Below are 27,446 nucleotides of genomic sequence, written 5' to 3'. Positions count from 1 at the left end.
GCGGAGAGGGGTTGAGCTGGGATCCAGCCTCGTCCCCGGCCGCTTCCCCGCGGGGCGGGAGGCGCCGCAGGCCCTGGACAGCTCCCGCTTTGAACGCCGTCGGGGCGCTGCCAGCCGGCTGCCCGGCGAGGCTCCCGGCCGCACTCCCAGAAAAGCGGGGCGAGAGGGGCGTGGGACGGCTGAGGGGAAGGGAAAAAAAAGGAAAGAAAAGGGAAAAAAAAAAAAAAAAAAAAAAAAAAGAGACGACGAGTCAGATTTTCCTTCCGAAAGCCTCAGTGTCCACGTCCTCAAAGCATGGAACCAATTTAGCGTCGCCGCCCCCCCGCCACTGCCGCTGCCAAGGCTGCTGTGGAGGGCTGGAGACACGGGGCACGTGACAGCCGGGGCGGCGCCGGGACCCTCCTGCGGTATAAGTAGGGCGGACCGGGGCTGGGTTAATTTAGCGTCCCGGGCAGCAGGTTTCTGCTAAGGTTGGAGTTACTCCTCGAGACTGTATGCCTGCGTCCCACAGGCGATAGCTAACCAACCGACTCGGCACCACAAGGAGTCTGCATGTCTTGCAACTAGACATGCTCAGCTTTGTGGATACACGGATTTGGTTGCTGCTCGCAGTAACTTCATACCTAGCAACAGGCCAACGTAAGTGCTTTCTGCTTGTTTGTGACAGGGGTGGTGGCAGGGGTGGCTGTCCGGCTTTGTCCCGACCCTCTGTGCTTTGTCCCGATGCCCGCCCCACGCACGGCAGTCTACGGGGAGTTGCCGCTTCCCAAGCGATAGAGACCAGCTCATAAACTGCCACCTCCGTCCCAGATCAGAATCTAGATTCTTTCTTTCCCTCAGAAAAAGATGGCAAATGGCCAACGAGATCCCCATCTACGAAAAAAAAAAAAAGAAACATTTTAAAAAAGGGACAATCTCCCCCCCGCCCCGCCCCAGACGGGCTCGTAGGAGGACGCAAAGCCTCATCTCCAGCGCAGATGCTGGGAGGACATACAAATGCGGGCTGGGAGGAGAGTGCTTGCGGCGAGCGGAAGAACCCAGGCTGCACTTCTGTGAGACTTCGGGCGCGCTTTCCGAAGCAGGGAGCCGGGGGGAGCGGGAGAGCAGCGGCTCATCCATCCCTGCACTCCCTCCGAGGGGCTCCCAGCGGGGCCCGCTCCCGCTCCGCGCGCGGGGCGCCCCCTGCGGGCCGCTCGGGGCGCGCTCGGAGCCGGCGCGGCGGGCGGAGCTGCCCGGGGCCCGGGGCGCTCCCGCACGCTGAGCGCCGGGCTCCGGGGAGGGGAGGGCCGTATGGGGCGGGAGGAGGGAGTCAGGGAAAGAGCAGTGCTCCGCGCTAGTGCGAAAAAGGAGCGAGTGCAGCTCTCCGCCTCTCGCTGGATGAGGATGTAGTGCTCCCTCATCGCAGCGAGCGAAGCGCACACCCCCCCCTCCGCACACGCACCCCACACACTGAGATGGGAGGGAAACGCGCCCCACCACTCGGCTGGGGGCGAAGCGGAGCCTTCCTGCGAGGCAGCGCCCTGTGAAGGATCCTCCGAGCCCCTGGCCACCGTGGCTTTGACCCAGGGTTTGGCCGCGTTCCAGGGCGGAGGCGGGAGGGAGCAGCCGTGCGCTGCCCGCTCCTGGCTCTGGGAGCCCCCAGGAAGATGCCCCCCCACGGAAAGGTGCCCCGGGTCGCCCTCGTCGGGGCGGGGGGCAGCGGCGGGGCCGTTCTGGAGGGGCGTTCTGGGAACATCCGCCCAACCCCGGCCTTCGCAAAGGAGACGGAGCGGTTCGTGTGGGGGTCCCCGAACACGCCCGCCCCGCGCTTCCTGCAGGGAATTTGGGTGGGCGCCGTTGTCACCGGCACCTGGGGGCAGTAATGGCTTTAGTTTTATGTTGGGTTAGCACAGGCAGTCTGTGTGTACTGCGGCGGAATTCCAGTGCTTTCAGCATTTCAGCACTGTTACCTTTTTCTGGACTGCACGAATCATCGGAATTTAGTGTGCTCATACATTGCCAAAGTGACACGTCGTGGAAAAACATCCAACAACCTGTTAGTTAGTGGTGCTATTAAATTGCTGGCAGTTAAGTGTGATGTAAGACTCTTTTATTATAGTGAGTTTGAGACAAAATAGATTTTTAATTTCTAAAAAATTAAGGAAGTCAGAAAATTTGTATCTCCAGCTAGTGAAAAAAGAGCTTGCTCACACTTAGCGGTACATAACATACAGAGATAGTTATTTGCAATTTGGCATTAAATAGCTTCAAACTGTTCCCTGTTACACAGTTTTACAGGAAATTGTGGAAATAGGGATTTTGGCTAGAACCTTTCCCCATAAAAAGTGAGATTGGGCCATTGATATTAAAGTTTCAGGTTACTCCTACAATTTAATATCTTCACACATGACAGTCTGCGTGGGTTTATTAATCTCTTGCATGAACACATATATGATAATACATAGGTGTGGGGGTTTTTCTATGGCGCTATGTTTAAACATGTTTAGAGCAGGTTTATAGTTGATATCTGCCTTTTTACTGTATCAGCCATATTACTTGTCTTGATTTCATTAGCAAGTTTGTTTTGAATTTGAAATACAGGGCGATTTCACCTGTGAGTCTTTCCAATCTAAGATAATCATCTTAAAAGTAAGAACTTATATTAAGAAAATGTTTATTGCATTAAGAAAATCAGCAAAATTTCATCTTGAATAAAAAGCAGCAAATTTAATTTTTAATTTAAAGCAAGTTTAAAATTTAAAACTTATAAAATATTTGATATCTAATTATCTCTTTTTTTCTTTCCCTTCTGTTTGCAGATGTGAGTGAGGTCAGTATAATTTTTTTAATCTAATATGTAACACTCCAATTAACAGGCTAGGCTTTGCTTCTTGTGGCAGTATTATTTTCTAACATTTACTCCCAAGATGGTCGTGGAAAAGTGGTGATTAAATCCTGAAGGCACTGCCTGGAAAGGTATCCACCCCAATTTCTCAAGTGGGACGGCCTTTTTAAGAGACTGCCTTCATAGGTGTAGAGACCACGAGGGGAAAGTAACGGAGCAGTGCTGTTTGGACATTGTACCTGGCAGTTTGGATTGGAGATGACTCTACTTTAAAGCCAGTTTTACAGTCTAGATTTCATTGCACAGTAGGATTATGAAAGAGCTCAGGTGTGACTTTTTTTTTTTTTAATTCCAATATTTTAGGCTGTAACAGTTATAATATTGTCAGTCTTCAACACATGTTAATACAGTTACGTGCATCTTTGCTATATATAACTTGCCTTCAAAGTAATTTTAAATCACAGAGCATAGTTAAATATACTGTATTGAGAAAAAGTATACTTCTGTAAGAAGATGAGTCTAAGTATATGCATTATTTTAGTTTAAAATACTGGCAGAAACTGTAACTTTCTTTTTTAAATTCTCTTCTTTATTTTTTTCCAGGCACCTGCAGGGCGGAAGGTAAGCATTTTTATTTTTCTTGTGTGTAAATGAACATGATATCAGGTAGTCTTCAGCAGATTAATATTTTGTTGAGTATTGGATGAAAGGAAAATTGACTATGTTGATTATTTTCAGTGTTCTCTGAAAATAGCTGTAGTGCTGAGATGAATAGGTAGTAAAAAGGAGAGAACAATCAATGTTGCATCTTAATACCAGGGTAGATTCAAATATTGAATTAAAGGTGCTTTACCTATGAGCAGAACTAAGCCTACCAAGACCTGAATGGCATCAAAGTATCATTCTTATTTAAATAGAGTTCCTTTGGAAAGATTTACATGAATTGAATAGTACAACAATATCCACACAGGTCTAAAAGGCAAAATAGATTCTGTATTATTTCTAAAAGTTACTGCAGTTAAACTAGAACTAGTTATTTAGTAGGAAAAAAAAAACAGTTTTGCAAGTACTTCAGCGGTCTGTGCAGTGACAGTTTAATTCACACAATAGTGGCAGTGGCTAATCTATTTCCAGTAGATTATTGCAGACAAAAATATGCTGTCTGTGGAAAATAGTTGGACCTTCTTTTCCTTTTAATGTACTCTATTATTAATGTGTCTGTTTCCCTGTATTGTCCTGGAAAATGTCCATGGTAACTCATTAAGTGTTATTTTCTTTCGGCAGGGCCCTAGAGGAGACAAAGGGCCACAGGGAGAAAGGGTAAGGAATTAGATTGACATTTACTTGTGATCTTTGAACAGTACTTGTTGAAAGACCAGTAGGAAAAAACTAAGTTTAAGCATTGCTGTGAGATTAAATGATTCTACCCATACAAGCTTGCATGTGCAATTTCATTTTAAAAAAAAAACCAGGTTACCTATGTACCAAATTCTGCCGTGGCAATACTTCATCAGCCTAATTGTGGTCATTGTGCCTGAACAGATGTGATTGAAATCATAGCACAGCCTAGCTCTTCAAGTGATGATTTGAAAAACATTTTTCCAGCTGCTCACAGTAGAAATAATGCATAGAAATGCAGAGGGAAAAGTTGACATGTAAAGATGCAATCTTTGAACAGTATGGTATACGGATAAGCTCTCTACATAAAACCTGAATAGACTAAGCCAGTTTTGAAGATCGTTCATTACCTATGCCTCCAATGATGTTTTGGAAAAGCTCTTTTCTTGGCAGCTGGGCATTTGTTATCTAGCTTCTGCCAGTCAAAGTGGATGCTGCTAAAATATACTGCTAAAGGCTCTACTGCAAAAGTAACCATAAATAAGGACAGTTGAATAATTTAATTGTAATGTTCATTCGTATTGCTGATATCTGCTTTTTTTGTTTGCTTCTGCATCATTGCTGCTTTTTGTAAAGTGATATTCTGAAATTCACATACTTATCTGGGTTGTGTGTAGTTACGTGTCTTTTTTTGTATCTTTTGAAAATGAAAATGCCGTAGTACTGATGAGGGAGCTCTTGAAGATTTCTGAGATCATGGTATGCTGACAAATGTAATGGAAGCTATTAGGAGGACTATATCTGTGTGGTCAGCTGGATATTTGCTTTGGGCTGCCACTAACTAAATTTGTTTAATGAAACTAGATGCTTTCTTTGTTCTGAAGGCAACAAGCCTAATTTTGCTTCTTTAGAAATCTATTTATTATGGATTTCATTTAGTACTGAACTGGGTCCAAAATACTTAACAAATTAAATACCTCACATCAATTGCCATGATGCCAAAACTTGACCACCTTTGTGTACTGAGGATGAAAGAATGTAAGGACAGATGTTACCAGACTGAACACAGATGATTTCAACCTGTTGTAAAAGAAGTTCTGACAGTGGTAGCAGAGGGACAGTATCAAAAATCTGTAGAAGAGCACTGCTTAATTTTAATTGGATTTGCAATTGTACCAGCAAACAGTCTATACTGATTAAAAACTGACCTTGGACTAACTCTGGATTCATGTTAATTCATATCAGTAGGGCTGACCTTTTCAAATCCTCAGCTGGGCAAATTTTAGGCTCTCAGGATCTAACAGGCTGTGTGGGTCCACATGGGTCACTTGGGGTTCCTAAGTCCAAAGTTTGTCACTTAACGTGAAACTCCCCAGTTTGGAGATGACGTTTTGGTAGCATAAATCCAATATTGCTCCCATAAATCTTCTCAAATATGAAGCTCCAGTATGTATCTGATACAAGGTGTAGCAAGGTAACATAAAATCAGACTATGCTTATTCTCTCAACATTTATTGAAATCCTTAACTGTGCATATATAGCGCTGCTGTAGGGTGTGCTGTGGGTGCCTGGTTGTTAGAGAAGTTACCACATCAGAGATTTCTTCAGCCACTTCTAATTTTCACTGTATAATTCTCTTTTTAACTCTAGGGTCCACCAGGTCCACCAGGCAGAGATGGTGAAGATGGTCTACCAGGTCCTCCAGGGCCCCCTGGTCCTCCAGGTCTTGGCGGAGTAAGGCATCCAAACTTTCTATTACCAGAACTCATAAGCTGTGCTTTGTGACCAAGATGAAATTTATCTCTTCTGAAAAACACTGTTGTTGAATTGAAGAGTGGAAGAAACATTCTCTTGCGAGCCATAAGAAATTGATGGTCCCGGTTCCAGTGGAACTGTCCTTGGGGTGTATATATTCCATGGAAAATATGGATTCTGTATTCAACAGGGACTTAGGAAGACGAGCAAATCAACCCTGTGATTTAGCATTAAATTTACACAGCGATAATGTGTATGGGTTAGGAATCAACTAAATGAAAGCAGTGCTGTTAAGTAGATGGGGAAAAGAAAGCTTTGTGGTTGGATTCAAGAGACAGCAACTGTATTGGAATAAGCTGAAGAAGACAATTCCTTAAGCAAAAAATCAATTGAAAGTTCTGCAGAATTTTAGACTATCGTACATTAGAATTTTTTCTTTCTCTGTATTTCTCCTGCAGAACTGTAAATGGGCTGTTGTGTACACACTTTGTGCACAAGTGTCCATCGTGTACTCTCTGTAGAATGCTGGATTTAACTCTTTGCTTGACATTAGCTTGCACAGGGAGCATGAAGACATAGACAGTGTTGTATTGATCAAGTTTAGTAAGTCCTTCTGCATGGAAGAATGCTCTTTTGACTTCAGTGTGAACAGCAATAGTTTATTTTGCTGGTTGCAAATATCAAACTGTTTTCATTAATTTTTCTTATTTTAATTACATTAATAAAACAAGCAAGAAAAGGCATTTTGATTGTGTTGTGGAGAACCTTTTTCCATTTTGATAAAATATCAAAAATCCATTGCAGTGTTTCTGAGGCTGCATGGTTCTCAGATGTTTCTGAAGCTGAAGGGCCCACTTCATGCAATAGTTACTCAGGGCTGGTACATGAATTTTACTTATGCATATTTTTTCACTGTTTTGCTTAACTTCCCTTATTGGAAATTAGGCAGAATAATTTGAGAGTTTCAAGAAAGCTTTCAATTTTAAATGAGCACTGAATTTCCATTCCTAATTTTCAGTTCACACTGTTGCAATGCCTCTCTATCACTTGTGCAGAGATATTTAGGTTTGAAAGGGCCTTCCCAGTAAAATCAAGTCTTTTTGGAAATAAGTGAATAGAAATGTGTTTATAATAGGGCTGTGTTTACTGAGTTATATATATGCTGCTTTAACAAACCCCATAGCAAGTATAACAAATCAGATGATATTTACATGTAGAATGTTGATTAAAAATACTTTTTGAAGTAAAATTCTTAGTATTTTCATTTCAACCTTTTTATTACCTACAGAACTTCGCTGCTCAATATGATCCATCTAAAGCAGCAGATTTTGGCCCAGGACCTATGGTAGGTATATGACATAGCACTTGGTAACTCGCATGGATAATGTGTTTAGGAATTTTCCTTTGACACTAATTCAGCTGTATTAATGAAAAGAATAGTGTTAAAATTAGTGGTTTGATCATATGTTGACCTTGACTGGAAACTGATCCTTTAATTTATGATGATGTAAAGTGTTTTAAATAGTGTTAGGACTTGAAATATGGTCTTGGATCTGTATATTCATCTCCAATATAGCACTGCTGGGTCTTGTCTTTAACTCTGTTGACCACACTTCTATGAGTCAATTTATCAGTCTCATAACCTGATGTTAGATAACACATGTACTTTGATATAGTATTACTTTACCCATATTGAGACAGAAAATTGTGTTTTATGAATGAGATTAACTGTAAAGCTGCTCTCTAAAACAGACACAGGCCTAAAAAGTAACTCAGCATCTTGTCTCCATTTGGTGATGATTTTTCCTCCATGGCTGTACAACTCTTTTGATATCCTTGAATTGCACAGATTTTTTAGGAAATGGGCCACAACATTTGGTTCTCAACATCTGAATGTTAGTACTTGGTACTATAAGGCTATTCTGAGGACTACTCAGAATATAGCTCACTGTATACTATGAACAAATGGAATTTAAGGGGTCTATTGCCTCTCCATAGGAATTTCTAACCCTTTCTTATGTTAGCAAATATTTTCAGTGTACATAGATAGCAGAATATGGGTTAAATCCACCACACACGCTGACATCACAGACAGTGCCTCTGATGGGTGAGCAGCAGGATGAAGGATGACCAGGGTTATTCTTGGTCAAGTGCTTGTCTCCACTTCCAAAAATACTCTAATATTACAGGGATTTTGGAAAATACTTTGGCATCCACTTAGTTATGAAATATAGGAAAATAGGAGTGCCTTTAATCAAGTTCTGCCCTCAGTGTCTGATGATTATTCAGAAAACGTAGATGAGGATTTATTTGAGGTGTCACAATTTCTAAGTTCCAATTTTTGAGCCAGTTAGGTTCATTTGACAGAAACAGCAGTAGAATCTACCTATTTTGAGGAAGTTTTGAGTTTCACAAAGAATATGTAAAAGATTGTGAAGGGAAAAATATTTATGGAATTTAATTTGTGAAGAAATTAACAGGATTTATGCAGCACATACGATTCAGACTAGAAACAGTTATTTTTCCTAGAACTACTGCATATTTTCATATCCACAACATTGCTTTAACTTTCATGAGTAAATGCCTGGAATTAATGTGTATTTATTCCTCTTTATAAAAGGTATTCAGTCTTATGGGAAAGCTACATAAGCCATTGAAAAGTTGGCATATGATTTTAATCTTGTAATGAGAAAATCTAAAAGACTTTCCGAGAAAGTTTTAAAAACAATTAAAAACATAATGATTTCTGTTGAAACATCTCCTAAATCATTTGTTTGGACTGTACAAGTCCAAGTTAAATTTTGGTTCGCAATTGTTTGCTTGCTTAGTAAATCTTAAAATCTTAAACTGTTAAGAGAGAGCACTAATCTGCAGAAATTTCCTTTTTTAGAAGTGATTTTCTGACCCTGTTTTTTCAAGATACATGTAAATTCTAAATAATGTCAAGGAGAGTATATTAGTGACTTATTTTGCAAGTGAAATGAAGAAAATGTAATCAAAAACAGAAAACAATGAAATATTTAGATAGAAGTAGATCATTATTGGAAATAGATGTGTACACAATATGTGTAAGAGCCTTTCATAATGCGTTATGACCCTCATCTTTAAACTCTGGACATTTCTGCACAGGAAGGGTAGAAGGAAGAATTCACTAAAGAATGAATCAGTTCACTTGCTAACAAGCCAGAATAGATTAAGAAACCTAATCATAAAGTTCACAGCCATAACGGTACATTCCTAACCATTGCACTGGATTCTGGCACTGGTTTGTTGCCATTGGAAGATGTTTGCACTTGGACTGCCTGAGCAAATTCATGCAAATCTCTTAACTTCCTCTGACTTCATTTGAACATTGCACAATGAAAACTGTGATGCTAACCAGTATTTTAGGAATGCTGAGAATTGGTGTTACAGATACGTTTTATATAATTGTGACGTTTTTAAAAAGGTTTTGTAATTTTTCTTCCCTAGGGTTTAATGGGACCCAGAGGCCCACCTGGAGCATCTGGACCCCCTGTGAGTACAGTCTTATCTCTCCTACTGACATTGACATACCTGTAAAATTACAAATTACCTTGTTTGGAAACTAAAAATATCTCCCTTATTTTCTAGGGTCCTCCTGGTTTCCAAGGCCTTCCTGGTGAGCCTGGTGAACCTGGTCAAACAGTAAGTACAGGTTTCATGTACAGACACTGGAATAGCACACCAAAGTAGGCTTGTAATGCTTAGGCCCCTTTCTCCTATCCATGTGCACTTCTTTGAATGTTTGGATACTCCTGCTTGATCTTGTTACAGAAACAGAGCTAAACACTAAGATTCAGGCTCTCTCCAATTGGAATCATAAACTGCAAAGTCAGTTAGTCTCCAACTACACCCCAACTCAAGTCAGAAAACAGTGGGAAGATGTGTGTGAAGAATGATGCTTTAAGTAATCCTCAATCTATTTTTAACAGGGTCCCCAGGGTCCTCGTGGTCCCCCTGGTCCTCCAGGAAAGGCTGGTGAAGATGTAAGTTGTTATTAAATGTCTCTCATCTCTTTTGGGGTGGTGATTCAAGTCTAGCAACCAGGTTATTGTTAAGCTAAGAATTCTATTGACCATATTTTTTACATTGTTAAATAAATAAGTCCCTGAATTAATTATTTTATGGTACAAGAGATGCAGTAGGTTCGGATTGTACAGAAAATCAGATAACTTCCAAACCACTCCAAATATATTATTTAACTTCCTGAATACAGGGAGAAGAAAACTTGAAAGTTAACAGTCTCCCTGTATTTATAGAAAAAGAGAAGCCTTGCCAATGTATTTTCTTTTTTCCTAACGGTTTGTGTTGTTATTTTATAAAAGCTTTCCTCCTTAGTGCATCTTTATTGGATTTTTTAGGGTCACCCTGGCAAACCTGGAAGACCTGGTGAGAGGGGTGTTGCTGGCCCTCAGGTATGTAGTGATCCACTGAATATGGTACAAACCAGTTCACTAATTAATGAAACCTAACAACCTTTCTGAATTTCACCACATTAATGATCTAGTAATATTCTTTATATGGATTAATACAATTACAGTCCTTACCTGCAGGGATATCATATAGTTGTATTTTTGTTTTGTTTCCCTGCCCTGTTCCCACTAAATGAGTATATATAATGCAATGAGTAACAGAAGTGGCATAGTGAGGAGTTACACAGGAGCAGGTAAGCAGGCACCTTGGCAGAGAAAGTTTAAAAAGCTGTTCTATCACATGGTAATGCATGAAATTTCTGTGGTTCAGAACTGGAAAAATCAGGTGGATTACTGTTAGTCTTGAAATAAGTCTGGTTCTGAGAGGTTAGGATCTAGATTCTGTTCCTTATTTGAATGATAATGACCCAAATCTACTTGTTAATTGTGTTGAAAGACTTATTCATCATCTTTCCTTTTAACTCTACTGTATAATACGAGAGACAATCATTCATGCACTGTGTGTTTTTAGGGTGCTCGTGGTTTCCCTGGAACTCCTGGTCTGCCTGGCTTTAAGGGAATTAGGGTGAGTACATACATACTTTTCCCTGAATATTTAAGACTAACAATGCTGCAGCATACTGAAAACCGCTGGAAATCCTCTGAAAGTGAAGAGTGCATGAACCTCTTTGAAGTTTTTAATATTGCGTGATATGAAAGACTCTTTCTGAAAAATCAGAAGACTGCATTAGGAAATAATTTTGTGTGAAAGGAAGGATTTGCATATAGCCATTTGAGAGAAAATCATATATGTATCAATATTTATTTCTCTACTCAATATAGGGACACAATGGTCTGGATGGTCAAAAGGGACAACCCGGTACTCCTGGCAGCAAGGTAAAGATGAAATCTGAAAATGTAGAATGCATTTGTAGCTCTTTCTAGCAAAAGACATGTGAATTCCCATCCAATCAGTCTTCCAGGTTGCCACTGAACATTGCCCAGCTGCAATAATCTAGAAGTCAGTGGATCCATGTAGAACAAATACACACACCTTGTCACGAGAAAACATTCCTGGGGCCCTATTCTTGAGCCCTCAGTCCAGCTGTAATAAGCAAGTTACTGCTTTCAGTGAATAAAGGCTGCAGAACTGGGCTCTTAATGATTGACTATTCAGCAGCACTTCAGAATGATTTTGCTATCTCTCCTCTTCTCTGGATTGTATCCTGCATGTGGGTGGGATTTTTTTAAAGCACGTTAAAATGACAACATTTCATTTTTCTACAAAACTTGTGTGAGACACATGGTCAGTGTAAGGCTTTCTGCTAAAAATCTGGATAGATGCAGTGCTGAGTTAAGGCTGTTTGATCCTCACAGTCTTGTTTCTTTTTATCATTTTCATATTAGTGCACATTTGAACACTAGCCTTAAAAAAAAACACTCTTAAAGATATATTCTGAAATATAGTCTAGAAACATCTCTGGTAAACTCTTTCTCTTTTAGTTTTTTTTCTTCTTCCATTCCACCTCAGTGCCTAATAGTGTTCTTGAAAAATTCACTATTGCAGCATCGTGTTACAGGAAATCCTGACTGATTCACAGGAGACCTTTATTCACAAACTTCTAATATAACAATGAAAAACTCAAATACTAATTCTCCATCTTGCTTGTTTCTAAGAGCTTAGCACGACGTGGTTATAGGGTTTTTAATTGTATCCTAGCATTCTTCAATATCACTGCAAGTTGTTAACCTTCAGAAAAAGTTTAGATAGCAGAGTTTGTCCAGTCATTGGAGATTTAAAGCAGATAAAGCAATTAAGTAAAGGATAGAACAGTTACAAGTAAGAGTGCTGGAAAACACCAGCATATTTAATCAGGGTTGTTCATGATATAACTGTGCTGAAAGCAGTGATGAAGGCAAAAACTTGCACTCTTTGCCGCATTTAAGACTAGGTGCATTCAGGTATATCCAGGATACCAGTGCTCTAGGATGAGTCGTGTCACTGTAGACCAGCCTAGACCTGTTGAGAAGGCTGTTGAGAATACACTACTAAAGGGAGAGGAGCCATGTATTAATGGCTGTTACTCAAATACTCAGTATTATTGGTCTTAAGTTAAAAATAGCTGAGGCAGATCTTTATTTTAAGCCATTTGAGAGGACTTCGTCACCTTAATCTAAGGCAAAAGCAAGCATCATTCTGCTTCTGCTCTAGCTAAAAAACAGCTGCTGATTGATCTGTGTTGGTAGTTGACTATCCAGGTCCAATCTCTTAAGTGTGTACTACGGAGTAGATGTCAGCATAAAGAACGGGGGTAAAGAAAGCTGAGCAAGTGAAACAATTTTCTCTGGCCCTCCCCTTCTAAAAGGATTCCATCTGGCTGTGTTCCAGTATATGCAGGAACAACGGCAGTCTCTGCACTCTCAGGACTTGATGTGTTACTGTTGTATACTGTGATGCAGAAACACAGACAGTGCTATGTTATAAAGTGCTACAGAAAACACAGACAGTGGGATTCAGAAGCTGAAAATCTCTCTGATAGTGTTATGCTATCTGTCCAAAGCATCCTTTAAGTAACTTAAGCCTCCAAACTTTCTTCTTCATAGGGAGAGCCTGGTGCCCCTGGTGAAAATGGTACCCCAGGACAACCTGTAAGTATTCACTGCTGCTGTGGGAAATTACAATCTGATAGATATAGTTCAGCCAGTATTTTCTTCAATGTTTGTCATTACTGACACTTCAGATACCCAGATACTCTAATGTAATAGTAATATGACTTAGCAGAGGGAAAAAATCTATATATCTATGTTCAATGAAAAGATACAAATGAGTTAATTTTTCTTTCAGGGTGCTCGTGGTCTCCCTGGTGAGAGAGGAAGAATAGGTGCCCCTGGACCAGCTGTAAGTGGCTTTCCATCTGTCTGTCGTCATGAACCAGCCACTTACTGTGGCTTTCTCTGATAGTCAGCTCTCTTTGCAAACTATTTATCATGTTCTTTCCTCACAGGGTGCTCGTGGAAGTGATGGTAGCACTGGCCCCACTGGACCTGCTGTAAGTTTCAGTCTTGCTTTTTGACAGTGTGGTTCCATTAGGCTTTGTGCTTCTCTTCCTGTTTTTAGAGGATTTCTTGGACTTGTAAGAAGTTGATTGTGTTGATGTTTTTAACACAGTTATTTGTTGCTTATCAGACCATCACAAAGAGAATTAGTGAAACATAAACCCTTTGCAGACAATATAATGAGAGCCTCAGGATTTATATTAAACACATCCATTTCAAAGGAACCAAATATTCTCTTGTTAGCACTGGTGATTTCATGAGGTTTCCCAGCACATTTCACTGGGAAACAGCCAATGCACAGAATTCTCATTTCCAACAGTCTAACAGAACAGTTCTCATCCCAAAACTAAAGAGACTTTCTACTTTTTAACAGGTATACACCATGCACATGTTACAGATGGCTATAATTATATACATCCTGTAAATCATATATGCACAACAGGACATAGCTTTGTGCCTGCAGCATTTTCCTGTCAGGCTAACAGGCACTAACCTTTTTTCATTCACCACTGATACATGAGTTGTGAGCTAGTGTGAAAGGCCTGCAAGATCCAACTCTCCTGATCTGACGGGTAAACAGTAACCATCCTAATAAGAGCTAATCCAATGGAGATTTGTCCATTTAAAAGGAGTTAGTGTTGCCATAATATACCCCTGATTTCAGGAAACCTCATTTATCTCAGCCACATAAATATGAGTACAAGGATATTGTTTTGACACTGTGAAACAAATCAGGAATACACCAGAACAATAGTAATAATAGTTAATAGTGGTTTTCTTCCTACCTTCAAAAACCGAGTCTATGATGAAGCTGTAGTTGGTTCTGTTTTGCCAAAGTTGATTTTAATACCCCTTGTCACTTCAAACACCTGTTGTGCTTTAACAGAGTAGAATGTGAGGATGGCTGTGAATTTCTCTTCAGTTCTTCCATGTGGAGTGTTTAAAAAATATGTGATTGGGCATTTAATTTGCAGGCAAATAGAGATCTTACAGCTAAGATCTGATGTAGTAGAACCAAAACATTTTAGCTGAAGACATTATGAATGAAAGAAACTGAGTTGCTATAGGAAAAATATTCTGAAGCTGCTGATTGCATAGGTTGTTATTCACAATGGGCACAGCGTTGCATTATGTCCCAATGTCTGTGCCAGGCTGAAGTTATTTTACACATACTTAGGTTATGATACCATAAATATTATGCAAAGCAGTTATTAACACTCATTTTTTAAAACTAAGACAGAAATAATGTTTTATCCTTCTTTCCACTTGGAATTTAAAATGTTAAAAAGTCATTGCAATGAAAATTCTGGAACTTTATGCTTTCAAATATATCCTAAAGAGGATTTGGTCTTTTTTTTTTTTTGCTAATGCAAAACCAGCAACAATTCCAGGTACCCCCTTTGTAATACAGTAGGTTATAGAATGTCTGAAGCTAATTCCTCTTTGTTATACCAGCTGGCCCGTTTTATTACCTTGGATTTGTGAGGCAGTTTTATTATAAATATTTCTAATTGAAAGATGTTAGCTCACAAAAAAGTAGATATCAATTCCCAATATCAATTAATGAGTTGGATGTTTAATTAATAATTGAAGAAAAACGATCCCTTTTTATTTGTATGCATTAAAAAATAAAGGCTATGAATCCATCAGTGTATCTTCTCTTGTAATGTCTGGTACGTTGGAACTTTGTCCAAATGTAATTATAAATCTCACAGCAACAAGTAGACATAGTAGAATCAGTCATCTTGCCTTGCAGATGCCTGCCTCTGCTCATCCTCTGTTTGTTCTTTCTCAGGTGTTTGGCCTCAAGGCAAGGTTTTACCAATTCTTGCTTAATTTGCACTGCAAATGTTGTTTAAGCATTGACCTGGCTTTAACTGTAGTGAACCAAATCTGTCAGTTTGGAACTGCAAAAGACAAACTCATATTCTGAGGTGGTAATGTGTGGAATAAATAAATGTGCATTTTTTTAATCTGTTTACTTCAATAAGCAAGCTGTTTCTGTTGTCACTGAATACCTTTACACAACTGCTTCCCTTTCATTTCCCAGGGCCCTATTGGTGCTGCTGGTCCTCCAGGCTTCCCAGGCGCTCCTGGTGCTAAGGTATGAACATCTGCACCTACTGGTACATTTGACAGTGAAGGTGAAATGTACTAACCAGAGTTTCTAGGCAGCAAAAAACCCCCCACTCCCTAAGAACTAAGAGTACTTTCTTATCAGTTACTCTGGAGATTCATCCTCATCCTGATCTGTATTTGGAGAACTTCAGATATGAATGCTAATTTAAAATACAGCATTTACTTCACAGCTGAAGATTGACGTTGGGCAGGTTTAAGAAGACATATAATCCTTTTACTGCTTCCTATGAGGTGCACTTATATATATACCTTCCAAGGGTGACACAAATCATGATAAGTAAGCAAAGCAGCAGTTAATATCACTTTACAGAGATAGTGGAGGACCAAGAAGCTGCATTTGAGTATTGGGCTACTTCCAGTCTAAGTCCTTGAAATTACAATGCAGAAATTGCATTACAATTTTTCAGGTTTAGGGCAGTAGCATTTTGCTCTTGCGGGCTATAATTTATATTATTGACTTTATTGCTCAAATCTTACCATTTTTTACCTGGGTAAGAGCCTCAATATTTTGAGTGTCCAAGGAAGGACAGAGAATTTAAGGAAAGTATATTGCATATACTGCATTTCCAAATTTTGCTGACCATTTCCACAAAATCCATGTTATTCTGTGTTACAGACAAAACTTAGTCCACTTTTAGAAGAAAATAAAGTATTATTTTCTAGACCAATAATTTGGTCTAGAAATTTATTTTGAACTGCAGGGAAGATGAGAAAAAATTGAGATCCCATTCGGATTATTCTTGTCAAAAGGCAAGACTTTTGAAAACCATCATGTCTTCTCTAATGCAGGTGTAAGCGTGGTTATAGCATGTAGTTTCAAGAGAAGACTGTCTACGTGTCCAGGGTGAACTCTGAACTGCTGAAGAGAACTTGTCATTATATTCAGGTTCTTGTAGTGGACTTAGGGAGTACAACCTTCTGAAAATAATAGCAAGAACCTTTTTTCTGTCATTTACTCCACTTTGAGCACTATCACACAGCACTCTGATCAGGCATAATTTTTCATTTTGTATCTGTGCAAATGGCATCTGAAAGTGCAAGATAATGGTCAGTTAGGTCTCATACTGTGGCACCTCAGGCCAGTTCTGGAGGCACATGGATGTAAATGAGACTGGAATTCTAATTCTGATTTTTTTGGTGAACCTTCTGGATAAGCATCTGTTTTTCCTGTCTTAGCCATTAGCTTAGATGAAGCCTAACTAGACATCTCAACTTGAGTGATTTTTAAATTCATTAAAAGCTCTCAGCTGCTTGGCTTTCTGGCCTCTGAAGTGGGAATATACAGATCTGATTATCTTCATGCCAGGCTGATGTAGGATTACTTCACTATTGCCGTAACACTGTGTACACTGATAGAGGGTTCTTCCTTCTCCCCAACAGGGTGAAATCGGACCTGCTGGTAATGTTGGTCCTACTGGTCCTGCTGGTCCAAGAGGAGAGATTGGACTTCCTGGTTCCAGTGGTCCTGTTGGCCCCCCAGTGAGTAACTTGCCAGACTTTATCTATTGTCAGATGTGTGCACTTTTGATTCTGAATTAACCAGTATTGTTATCTTTTTTAACAGGGCAACCCTGGTGCTAATGGTCTTCCAGGGGCTAAAGGTGCAGCTGTAAGTACAACTACACTCACACTTTTTTGATCTGAAAAAACCCAATTCAGTTAATGCAGCAGAAAAGACAATGGGTTCATAATATCTTTTTTTCCTCTCTGTTGGACAGGGTCTTCCTGGTGTTGCTGGTGCTCCTGGTCTGCCTGGTCCCCGTGGTATTCTTGGTCCTCCTGGTCCTGCTGGTCCTAGTGGTGCTAGAGGACTTGTTGTAAGTGACCTCCTATATTGCATGTCTTCATTTGAAAACTGGACACAGTGTCCACAGTTGTAAAAGATCTTCTCTGGATACATTTTTGTTATAATGCAGACATTATTTCTTGCTACACTATAATTTCTGTGTCTCATTACTTGCTTTAGATGCTGAGACTGAAAAGGTTCACTTTGCACTCCCTTTGAGTGCAAGGAGTAGTTGGACTCGATGATCCTTGTGGGTCCCTTCCAACTCAGAATATTATGTCACTGTGAGGCTCTGTCCATGCTGATAATATTGAGAGAGATGTGGCAGCAATCTCACAACTAGGCCCTCAATGGGTATCCTCAGCAGAGGAACCAGCCCTAAATGTGTCATAGTTAAATACTGTAATTTCTAAGCATCTTTAACATGTTTGGTTTTGTGCCTTTTAAGCCAAAAATACAGTTGTGCTCATTGACCGTCTTCACAACAGAGGGAGGCATGGCATTAGATGATAAAAGAATTTTTTGATTCATGAGTAAGCTCTCCAGGTAGAAGAGAGATTTTTGGAATGATGCCTAATTCTGTCATCTCTTTTTGTTTTGGACTCTAGGGTGAACCAGGCCCTGCTGGTGCCAAGGGAGAAAGTGGTATGAAGGGTGAGCCTGTAAGTATGGCAAAATATGAAGGTTTTTTCAATCAAAAGCCTGATAATATTTGCAACGTAGCATCTGATTTCTTCTTTTTCTCTGTTTGTCCTAAATAGGGTGCTGCTGGACCTGCTGGCCCTCCTGGCCCTAGTGGTGAGGAAGGCAAGAGAGGCAGCCCTGGTGAACCTGGCTCTGCTGGTCCCCCAGGCCCTGCTGGTCTGAGAGTAGGTTTTCTTTTCATGTTCCAGAAGTAGAAGCAAAAAGAGAAGTGGAAATCAATCTAGAGTCCCACAGGCAAATTAAATAATTATGAGTAATTAAATTTACATTAATGCTGCTAAGCAGTGATAATTTTCAATTCTGAGCCTTTTGGTTAGTTGGGACCAAACCAATTTTTGCTTTGCATAAATGCTTATTTACTATCTTACCCCTGAAATATTTAGAGATTGCTTTGATTTATCCACTGTGTAATATTTAGTGAGTTATCTTTTGATTACTCTTAAAAGTTTGTGATGGGATTTAACTGCTTAAAACAGACAATGGGCTCACATAATGGAGGGCAAAAGCTTTCATTTCAGTGTCTTCAAGGATGCCTAGTAAACTTTTCATTGGGTGAGAAAGCCACGCCATGAACTTCAGGAGGCATGTAGCTTCATGAAGGAAAAAGAATTCACAGGAAAATAATATGAAAAATTGCAGTGTTTCCCCCTAGATATTTTTTTGGCAGAGATAAGGATTCAGTGTTGCATCTTGGGTAGGGTGTACAGAGTCAGTCAGTAACTCTCTACAGGGAATGTGGAACTGTGTGGGCCAGGCTGTGGGATCCTAGCTGCTGGCTAGAGCCACTGTTAGTTACAATGAACACTGAAAATGATACAAGCAGATTAGAATTTAAAGAAATCTACAGGAAGTGAGAGAGATTTCTTTCACCATACCTGTTTACACTGAGGTGTGTATGCTTAAAGGTGCACTTACCTCAAATTCAGCAGACCTGCTTGGAAGGCTGAAGTCTAGCAAGCACTATCCACCTCAGAGGAACAGATTTATTTCTTTCCCTTTCTTGATTTGTTTTGTGTTGACTTGCAGGGTGTACCTGGATCTCGTGGTCTCCCTGGAGCTGATGGCAGAGCTGGTGTCATGGTAAGACTTTGTCTGGGTCACTCTTTCTGAACCACCTTTTATATACAGATTTGTGATGCTTTTTGCTACCTCTGCAAAAATTTTATGTATTTCTTTTGTAGGGACCTGCTGGTAACCGTGGTGCTAGTGGTCCTGTTGGTGCTAAGGGTCCTAGTGGTGATGCTGGCCGTCCTGGTGAGCCTGGTCTTATGGGTCCAAGAGTAAGTTTGAACTCTGTGGAATAAGTTTGAACTACATAAAAAGAAAATTACTTACAATTAATGGACAAAATTATTCAGGAATTCAACTGCAAAATTCAGCATGTGCTAACCACAATTAGGGCATTTCCACCACTCAATTGAAAAAATCCCATTAGGAATGGTTAAGAAGCATCAAAATGTTTACTGAAATTAGTTACTTTTGTTGTGGTAGCATTTGATTGCCTTGTGATAGAGCACTGTCCTCTTGTACTGGATACTGCATTGACTTCTGTAAGGGGCTTCCACTTGTGATTATTTACAAAATGTGATCATTGTGATCACAATTGAGGGGTGTGTGTCCTCTTTAATGAACTCAAAGGAAAGCAAACCCTACTAAAATGATGTGAGTTGGCTGATCTCAATTATTTTTCTTTTAATTTGCAAATTATTTCACTGAAAACAGCCATTCACTTTTAGTGGTGTTGGCTGCAGCCAGATTATATTCATGTCATTACATTTATACTCCTTATTCTTTCTCTCCCTACCCTACCCTGTGAAGTGAAAGTTTGCAATGCACATGTGAATGTTAGGCATCTGCAAACGTTGAAACTCACTATCCTCCAAAGCAGAGCCTAAATTAGTTCTCTGAGTAAAACAGGTTTTCCCTACACTGATTTTTCAACTGGCATGGGAGCACACACCACCAAATTGACAGTCAGTGTGCTTCATGTGGAAATGTGATAGCACTTACAGTCCTGTTTAAACAGTGTATATCGATAACTTGGCACCGCTGTGTGTATGCATGCATGCATGTAGAAAAAAATCTGGTTGTATTGGGTGAGTTGGTTTCCTTCTAAAAACATGAAACTTTTCTTTTCTCAGGGTCTCCCAGGTCAGCCTGGAAGCCCGGGCCCTGCTGGCAAGGAAGGTCCTGTTGTAAGTACCTTGCTTTTTATTCTGTTCCCCCATTGCATGTGAAAGAATGAAGTACAGTTGTATAGAGTAGACATCTCAGCACTGAGCTCTAACACAGCTCTGTAAAAACAGCAAGATTTTCTATTGTATTACTCAAGATCAGCTTGAACCTTTCCATTCATTTCTGTGGATCTCAGATCAGGCTTGTGTCCTGGAAGGGGAAGCAGAAATACAGAGTTCTACAAAAAGGAGAAAAAGGGAGGGATGCATAAGGATGTGATGTATCAACAATGGTGAAAAGTTAAATGACATTTGCTTCCTGACATATTTCTCCTAAAGCTGAACTCTAATTAAATTGCCTCAGCCATTTAATAATATGATTTCTTTTTCTAGGGTTTCCCTGGAGCAGATGGTAGAGTTGGGCCAATTGGTCCAGCTGGTAATAGAGGTGAGCCTGGCAACATTGGATTCCCTGGACCAAAAGGTCCCACTGTAAGTACAATACAGAAACTTTCTATTACTATGAAGGTATTTCCAGACCAACCTGTAGGTTCCCAACTCTATCATTAATCCAACACATCTCCCTGTATCCTCCTGTGCTGCTCGTTGGATGGCATCCCCTTACATTCAAGAGTTGTTTTAAGTTATTTTCCAGCTATCTAAAATATGATTAAAGAAATGAAAAAGCAATTTTCTTAGGTTAGGGATATTTTGACATTCAAGTGATTAGAATAATATATGTCTATTTTATGATTTCAGCGTGTCCATTTTATCATTTCTGTATATTCACATCAGTAAAATTTCTGTCAAATTTGGCCATTAAACCAGTTATTTATGGAGCAATATCCAAAGCTCACTCAGCTTTGAAGAAAAGCTACCAGTGACTTCAGTGGGGTTATTTACATGTCCTAGAGAGGCCACAGATAACAATCATGTCCTGGATTTGGGTGTTGCTGTACATACACACACATGCCAACATACAGAAAGTGTATTGCATAGGATACTATATGGAGTGCCATGAATTATAATATGAGAACATAAAGGCATAGAGTTTTGAAAAGACATGTATTTTTGAGCTAATTTAAGTGATCCAAAATGACAGATGGAACTTGTGTGTGTTTTAATTGGGGTTAAAGAAATATTACAGTAAATCTTCTGGCAATGAGAGTGTAAGTCTGTGCTTAATAGTTTAAACTGAATCTAATATGAAGTCTTGGTAAACTTTTATATCTTTTTCTTTCAACTTCAGGGTGAACCTGGCAAACCTGGTGAAAAAGGCAATGTTGGTCTTGCTGGCCCACGGGTATGTGGATAGTTTTCTTTATCACCTACCAGAGCGAAAAAAAAAAGTAGATTTTCCGAACCTCTATAAGATAGCATTGGCTTGTGCAGGCAGGAATAGATGATGAAATTAGCAAAGCCCTTGGGAATGCATTCATTTTAGCTTCATGTCAGTGGGGGCTATTATTTAATGGATAAATGAAAGCTCCCCTTCTTGGGTCTTAATTGGGTAATTAATCATGGGGTCTTATCTTACAAAGAGGAAAAAAACAGCACTCCCTGTCCTTAATTCTTAGAGCACAGTGTATGGTTTCTAATTAACCCTGTAAATTTCCAGCTTTTTACTGATAGTTGAAACTTACTAATACTTCCATTTAAGGGACCCAAAAAACAGTCTGCTGTGGGGAAAATGCTATCAGCAAGATTTCTATATTCTGTAATTCCAAAAGAAGTTTCTTTAAGGATGAATGTGCTGCAATAACTAAAACAATAATGAGAATTTAAAACTTTAAGAATCTTTAGTACTTCTGGCTGTGAAGTTGTTGCAAGTAAATGGTTAAGTTCAAAATACACAGTCAGAAACCTTTGGTTTCGGCACATAATCATTTAGAGATATTATTTATATCAAATCAAAAGTTTGGTAACAGCTTTCTACTTGAACATATATAGGGTGCTCCTGGTCCAGAGGGAAACAATGGTGCTCAAGGTCCTCCTGGAGTCACTGTAAGTAACAGCCTCCACACAAATCCAATTTGTGATTTACTTTTCATTAATGGGACTTCCCTTTTTTAAATCCACTTTCCTGTATTTCTTCTTCCAAGTTAATCACTTATTTTTCATTCCATTCAGGGCAACCCAGGTGGAAAGGGTGAAACAGGTCCTGCTGGCCCTCCTGGCTTCCAGGTAAGTAACAATGTGCTCTGTTCAATCTTATCTATGGTTCCCAAAGTGTGAAGAGCTTCTGCCTCAACTAAATTTTTATTCTCATTTCTTTACACTCAGGGTCTGCCAGGTCCCTCAGGTCCTGCTGGAGAGGCTGGTAAACCAGGCGAGAGGGTGAGTGACAGACACAGCATTCCACAGATGGGGCAGGCATTGCATTGAGGGCTGTGTTTGCAATGGCACATGTGGTGAAGCAAGAGCCTGTTGAATCTATTTGCCAAAACAAAGCAATCAGGGTAACATGCAAACTTTAATAGTCCCTTTTGCATTGGAACTTGTATCATACTTCCTTTTTCAAAGTTTTGGTATGAAACAGAGCAAAGACAGCTCGTTGCTGTTTGGGCCTTAAGTAGAAATAAAATACGGTTATTCCCCCAGAAGAGGCAGTACATGAAAAATATTTTACTTCACATTGCTTTCAAAATCTTCAAGGTTCAATCTAACCTGCATTACTCCAATTATGTTCTTACACCTCAGTTTGACTTCAGTGAATTTACAATGGCATCCAACTGAGGTAGTTCAGTTGTAGTCCGTGCTCTAGCTGCTGCAGTTAGTGTGTGATATAATCTGCAAATCGAGCATCCTATGTGTCATAATCACCTTTAGCATTTATAGTTACATCTGTGTCCCTGGAAAAGAGTTTACATTGTATATACCTGAAAAAAAGAGCTTGTAATTTGATAACTAACTCTTCAGATGAAAAAATACTATCTAATGTGTACTTTGAGATCCTGTGCAGCTGGATGAAAAGGGGTTATTTCCATGTATGTAATAGACTGTCTGCAAATTTTTCTGAAACTTTTCAATATGCTGCTACAATTTGAGAATTTCCATTTGTGGCTAAGAAACAAAGTACAATTTAAGCAAGTAAGTTTCCCTTAGAAATATACCACTATATCTGCTCTCTTCTAGGGTCTTCATGGTGAATTTGGTGTCCCTGGTCCCGCTGGCCCAAGAGTGAGTAACTAACTGGAAATCTGGTACAGACTGTCTTAATAATATGTTCAGTAATAATAGTAGCTATTCACATTTCCATGTTCCTCAAGGTAAAAAGCTCTTCTCTGTTACAGAATAGTGCATTGCAGCAGACTCCCAGGAAGGAAGGATAATATTCTCTGCTCTTTGCCGGTGTCAGGGTATTTGAGTTAGGGTTAACATGGTTGCCAGTGTTAGTAAATTTCTGTATAAGCAGTATGAATATTACCCAAATAATGATGTCCTGCATTAATGTCTCTTCCAATGAGACTGTGGATGATAAAGGACTGATCCTACAGTGTTACACTGAGGCCTGATGAATGTGAGAATTTTCATCTGCAGTGCCTGTGTTCAGACCTTCTTAGCCTGACCATTTCAGTTTTACTATCCCTTGCTAGGCAGCCCCTACCCCCCCAGTACTGTCTTTGAATAAATATTGGGCTCAATTCAGAACCTGGAATAGTCATTAGAAGGTACTGCCTCCCACTTCCCTTTAATCCTGAACTGTCAATAAACATCTTCAAAGAGCTTTCTGTGGAAGCCTTCCTGCATGGCAGGAAGATCCCATTTATGTAGAGCAAGGAGTAGTTATTAAAATGCTCAATTAATTATTTGATTTCCAGCTCCACCTATAAAGAGATTGATATTTAACCTACTTCTGTTGCTTCTTCTTTTCTTCTAACTTCCAGACTAAATATGTCCAATGACAAATATTCCCATTCATTCTTATAAGTTATGTCAATCAGTTTAAGCAGCACTTTTGCTCCCTATGTTTTAGTGCAGAGTCTGTATCAATAATCATGTCTGAGCTAAACTCTCATTTTGCCAGTGTATCCAAGCCAAGTTCCCTTTGTCATAGCAGTAGCAGTTATATGCCTCTGCTCCAGCTTGCCCTAAGCATCACATCCCCAGCCCAGGGTGTATTTCATCCAGTATTCCAAATTAGGTCTTACTGATGCTTTATACACAAAACTAGCACTTCCTAAAAATACTCCACTGCTTGTGCCAGATCACATCTTCCTTTATCATGTCTGCATCATATTGTTGGCTATTACCTTTCCCTTTCAGTCATTTTCACCATTGAAACCTCAGTTTACAGCAGAATTCTCAGTTTTGTGCCTAAATAACTAACCTGGTACTAGTACTCTTGAATTTTATCCCTTTGCTGTGACAGCCTTTTAGCAGGTTATTCACTTCTTCCTGTGTAGTATGCCAATCCTTCTTCCTGTTGACAAATGCTTCCACCTTTGTGATATCTGCATATTTCTTCCTTTTCTGCCTCTCTGTAATTAACAAAATGTTTGAAAAAAAAATCAGTTGAGGAACAGCTCTACAATAAAAGTTAATCTTTTTCATCACTGGTGCTTTCTAGTAGTGTGCTATCTCCCCTTGAGTCAGTTCTTTGACCACATTATAATTTTTATACAAAATTCCAGATTTTCCAGCATAACTAAAAATCTCCATTATACTTTATCAGATTATTCACCAATATCCATCTTAATCACACTGAGATAATTTGAGAAATATTTAGTAAAACTGGTGTTTCTATCTTTGATAGATCTACTGTGTATTTAAATCAAGTTTCTGGTTACTTCCATGTCTTCCATATCATATCTATGAATCAGAATTTATCCTTATACCTGTATTAATGTACAGGTCACATTTGTAGGCTTTAGGTGTTACCTTTATTCTCCATAGTTCACCAGGCATTTGCCACTGTAAAAATAATTGTTTTCCAGTTACTATCTCTTTAATTTGACTAGAATCCATTATTTGTCCTAAAACAGAATCTCCGTTTGACAGTAGAATGCCAGACACTGTTAACAGAAAAAGCACAGTAGCCAAAATCCATGTTCAAGAAGTATTCATACTTTAGTTGTCAGCTGTTATCATGATGCAAGACTTTATTACTTCATTTTAATATTTTTGTGTCAAAAACTAGAGCCGGTTCTTATGACCAATTTAGTTAATAGCTGCACAATTCTAATGAAAGGTTTGTTCAGATAAAAATGCATCACACTGTCATTGCTCCTAGCCAGTGCTTTCAGCTACAGAACAATTCAAGGAAGCACTCAGACCAGACTGTCTCCTGTAGGGTGAACGTGGTCCTCCCGGTGAGAGCGGTGCCGTTGGTCCTGCTGGTGCCATTGGAAGCCGTGGTCCCTCTGGCCCCCCAGGCCCTGATGGTAACAAGGTATGTCATTTCCAGCTGCCACTGCCTTACTGTTGAATTCCTGATGAACGCAATCCAAAACCTCTCTCCAAGTGGTAAAGTTCCATTCCAGCTAGTCCACATTAATATTAAATGGGTTTCTGTTTAGTGCCATAGATGATGGTAGGGGAAGTCAGTTTGAATACAGGTTGTCTGCTGGGTATGCTGTTATTCTGTTTGGAGATAGGATCCGAGATTCTGACCAAAATTCATGCTGACTTCTATTTATACCCACATCTACTTGTACACAGGAGCTTCTTGTGTCTAGTAAGCACTATTTTTCCCCAAACATTAGGGCAATAGTAAGTGATCATCTAACAGATGATGATGTTGGCTTGATGCTAAGTGAATCTGGGTCTTAGTTTTCTGGGTAGTTTCTTAGGTTTTCATGGGTAGTCTTTCTACAGAAGTTTCGTTTGGAACATGGACCTTAAACCTCAGGAGCCTACAGAATCAGAGACAGTGTTCACATCTAGCATCTTCACTAGCTGGAAAAGTAAAACACGTACAATAGCTCAAGACAAAAATGTTACTACTCACACTGTTTACAACCAAGCAGAATGATGAGCAGAATAGTAATGATTTTGTTCCAAATTGTGTGAGTGACTTGATCCTGACTTACATGATATGCTATTGCTGCTAGGGTGAGCCTGGAAATGTTGGTGCTGCTGGTGCTCCTGGTCCTGCTGGCCCTGGTGGAATCCCAGGAGAGAGAGGTGTTGCTGGTGTTCCAGGAGGCAAGGGTGAAAAGGTGAGGTGGACAACTGCCTTGTTACTGCATGCACAGGTCTGAGATGCCTAAATTTCATTAACTTGGAAAAACCTGCAGGTTATCCCAATATGACTTTTATTTACTGTGAAACTGTATTACTCAATAGTCAGCAAGTAGAGGTTTTGTTGGTCTTACAGACTGACAGTCTTTCCTAAGGTACTATCCTAAAACTTTTTAAAAACCACTATGTATTGACATGCAGATTAATCCAGAACACTAAGCTGTATTAATAAAAAAAAAGAGAGAACAGAGTGCTGATCTGATTTCTTTACTCCAGTGATGGCCTGAAAATAAATTTTTGTTATATGAAGCATATGACATTTTATGTGTCCGCCCATATGATGTCATTGTTTTTAATAGCTGTTTTCTTGCTTCATATAGAAAGTATAATATGAATACCCAGAAGAATTTTTACAGATGGATATCTCTTGACCAAAAGAAAAGACATTTTGAAGGGAATTCATATTCTTTATTTCTAATACACATGGACATGGTTTTCAATTTCTAATTCCATTGAAAATTCTTGGGACCTGGGAGAAGCCAAGTAGGTTTCCCATGAAAGAAGCAGGTTTATTCTGAAAAGCATGTCAGTCCTCTTTGCAAACCTTCCCTTTGCAAATCAGTACCTACTCAGCAATAGGAATGAAATAATAATCAAAGTTCATTTCTCCAGAAAACCTAGCATGATAAACTTTTTTTGTGATATCTAAGTAATCCACAGATTGTCAGTAAACAGCTCAAGACTTCTTTCATACAAACTACTGTGTTCATTAGCAATACAATTTTTCCCACTGTGTGTTCCAGGGCGCCCCAGGTCTGAGAGGTGATACGGGTGCAACAGGAAGAGATGGTGCTCGTGTAAGTATCTTATAGTTCTACTTGATTTTTTGCCTTGCTACACCTCAGAACTTAAATATCTGAGAATGTTCAGGACTTGCATTTCCCACTGTATTGCATTACTGCTTATATCTGCTCATTTTTGATACAAATCAATTTAATTTTGTTGCCCCTTGCCAAGGATGATTGAATTCAGGGGGAGAGAAAAGTGATCAC

The 27,446-nt window shown here is 39.6% G+C and overlaps 1 protein-coding gene across 2 annotated transcripts in view; it reads left to right on the top strand.

The window, feature by feature from the left end:
* Window positions 1–427: 427 nt before the first annotated feature.
* The window catches only part of COL1A2 (collagen type I alpha 2 chain), a 39,097-nt gene continuing 12,078 nt past the window's right edge, over window positions 428–27,446 (top strand). Inside the window, exons 1-33 of one of the 2 annotated variants that reach the window (XM_048305368.1) lie at window positions 428–639; window positions 2,799–2,809; window positions 3,428–3,445; window positions 4,109–4,144; window positions 5,813–5,896; window positions 7,206–7,262; window positions 9,389–9,433; window positions 9,530–9,583; window positions 9,871–9,924; window positions 10,300–10,353; window positions 10,883–10,936; window positions 11,194–11,247; window positions 12,955–12,999; window positions 13,196–13,249; window positions 13,356–13,400; window positions 15,458–15,511; window positions 16,927–17,025; window positions 17,111–17,155; window positions 17,265–17,363; window positions 17,941–17,994; window positions 18,094–18,201; window positions 19,064–19,117; window positions 19,219–19,317; window positions 20,179–20,232; window positions 20,605–20,703; window positions 21,461–21,514; window positions 22,162–22,215; window positions 22,342–22,395; window positions 22,495–22,548; window positions 23,347–23,391; window positions 25,505–25,603; window positions 26,265–26,372; window positions 27,198–27,251. In XM_048305368.1, coding sequence (XP_048161325.1) covers window positions 570–639; window positions 2,799–2,809; window positions 3,428–3,445; window positions 4,109–4,144; window positions 5,813–5,896; window positions 7,206–7,262; window positions 9,389–9,433; window positions 9,530–9,583; window positions 9,871–9,924; window positions 10,300–10,353; window positions 10,883–10,936; window positions 11,194–11,247; window positions 12,955–12,999; window positions 13,196–13,249; window positions 13,356–13,400; window positions 15,458–15,511; window positions 16,927–17,025; window positions 17,111–17,155; window positions 17,265–17,363; window positions 17,941–17,994; window positions 18,094–18,201; window positions 19,064–19,117; window positions 19,219–19,317; window positions 20,179–20,232; window positions 20,605–20,703; window positions 21,461–21,514; window positions 22,162–22,215; window positions 22,342–22,395; window positions 22,495–22,548; window positions 23,347–23,391; window positions 25,505–25,603; window positions 26,265–26,372; window positions 27,198–27,251 — 2,022 coding nt within the window. In that variant the 5' untranslated portion in view covers window positions 428–569. The remainder of the gene's footprint in view (window positions 640–2,798; window positions 2,810–3,427; window positions 3,446–4,108; window positions 4,145–5,812; window positions 5,897–7,205; window positions 7,263–9,388; window positions 9,434–9,529; window positions 9,584–9,870; window positions 9,925–10,299; window positions 10,354–10,882; window positions 10,937–11,193; window positions 11,248–12,954; window positions 13,000–13,195; window positions 13,250–13,355; window positions 13,401–15,457; window positions 15,512–16,926; window positions 17,026–17,110; window positions 17,156–17,264; window positions 17,364–17,940; window positions 17,995–18,093; window positions 18,202–19,063; window positions 19,118–19,218; window positions 19,318–20,178; window positions 20,233–20,604; window positions 20,704–21,460; window positions 21,515–22,161; window positions 22,216–22,341; window positions 22,396–22,494; window positions 22,549–23,346; window positions 23,392–25,504; window positions 25,604–26,264; window positions 26,373–27,197; window positions 27,252–27,446) is intronic. The other variant, XM_048305379.1, reaches the window with a different exon arrangement.

The sequence above is a fragment of the Corvus hawaiiensis genome, chromosome 1, assembly GCF_020740725.1.
Source record: "Corvus hawaiiensis isolate bCorHaw1 chromosome 1, bCorHaw1.pri.cur, whole genome shotgun sequence".
Taxonomy (NCBI): domain Eukaryota; kingdom Metazoa; phylum Chordata; class Aves; order Passeriformes; family Corvidae; genus Corvus; species Corvus hawaiiensis.
This window is presented reverse-complemented; position numbering and strand designations above follow the sequence as displayed.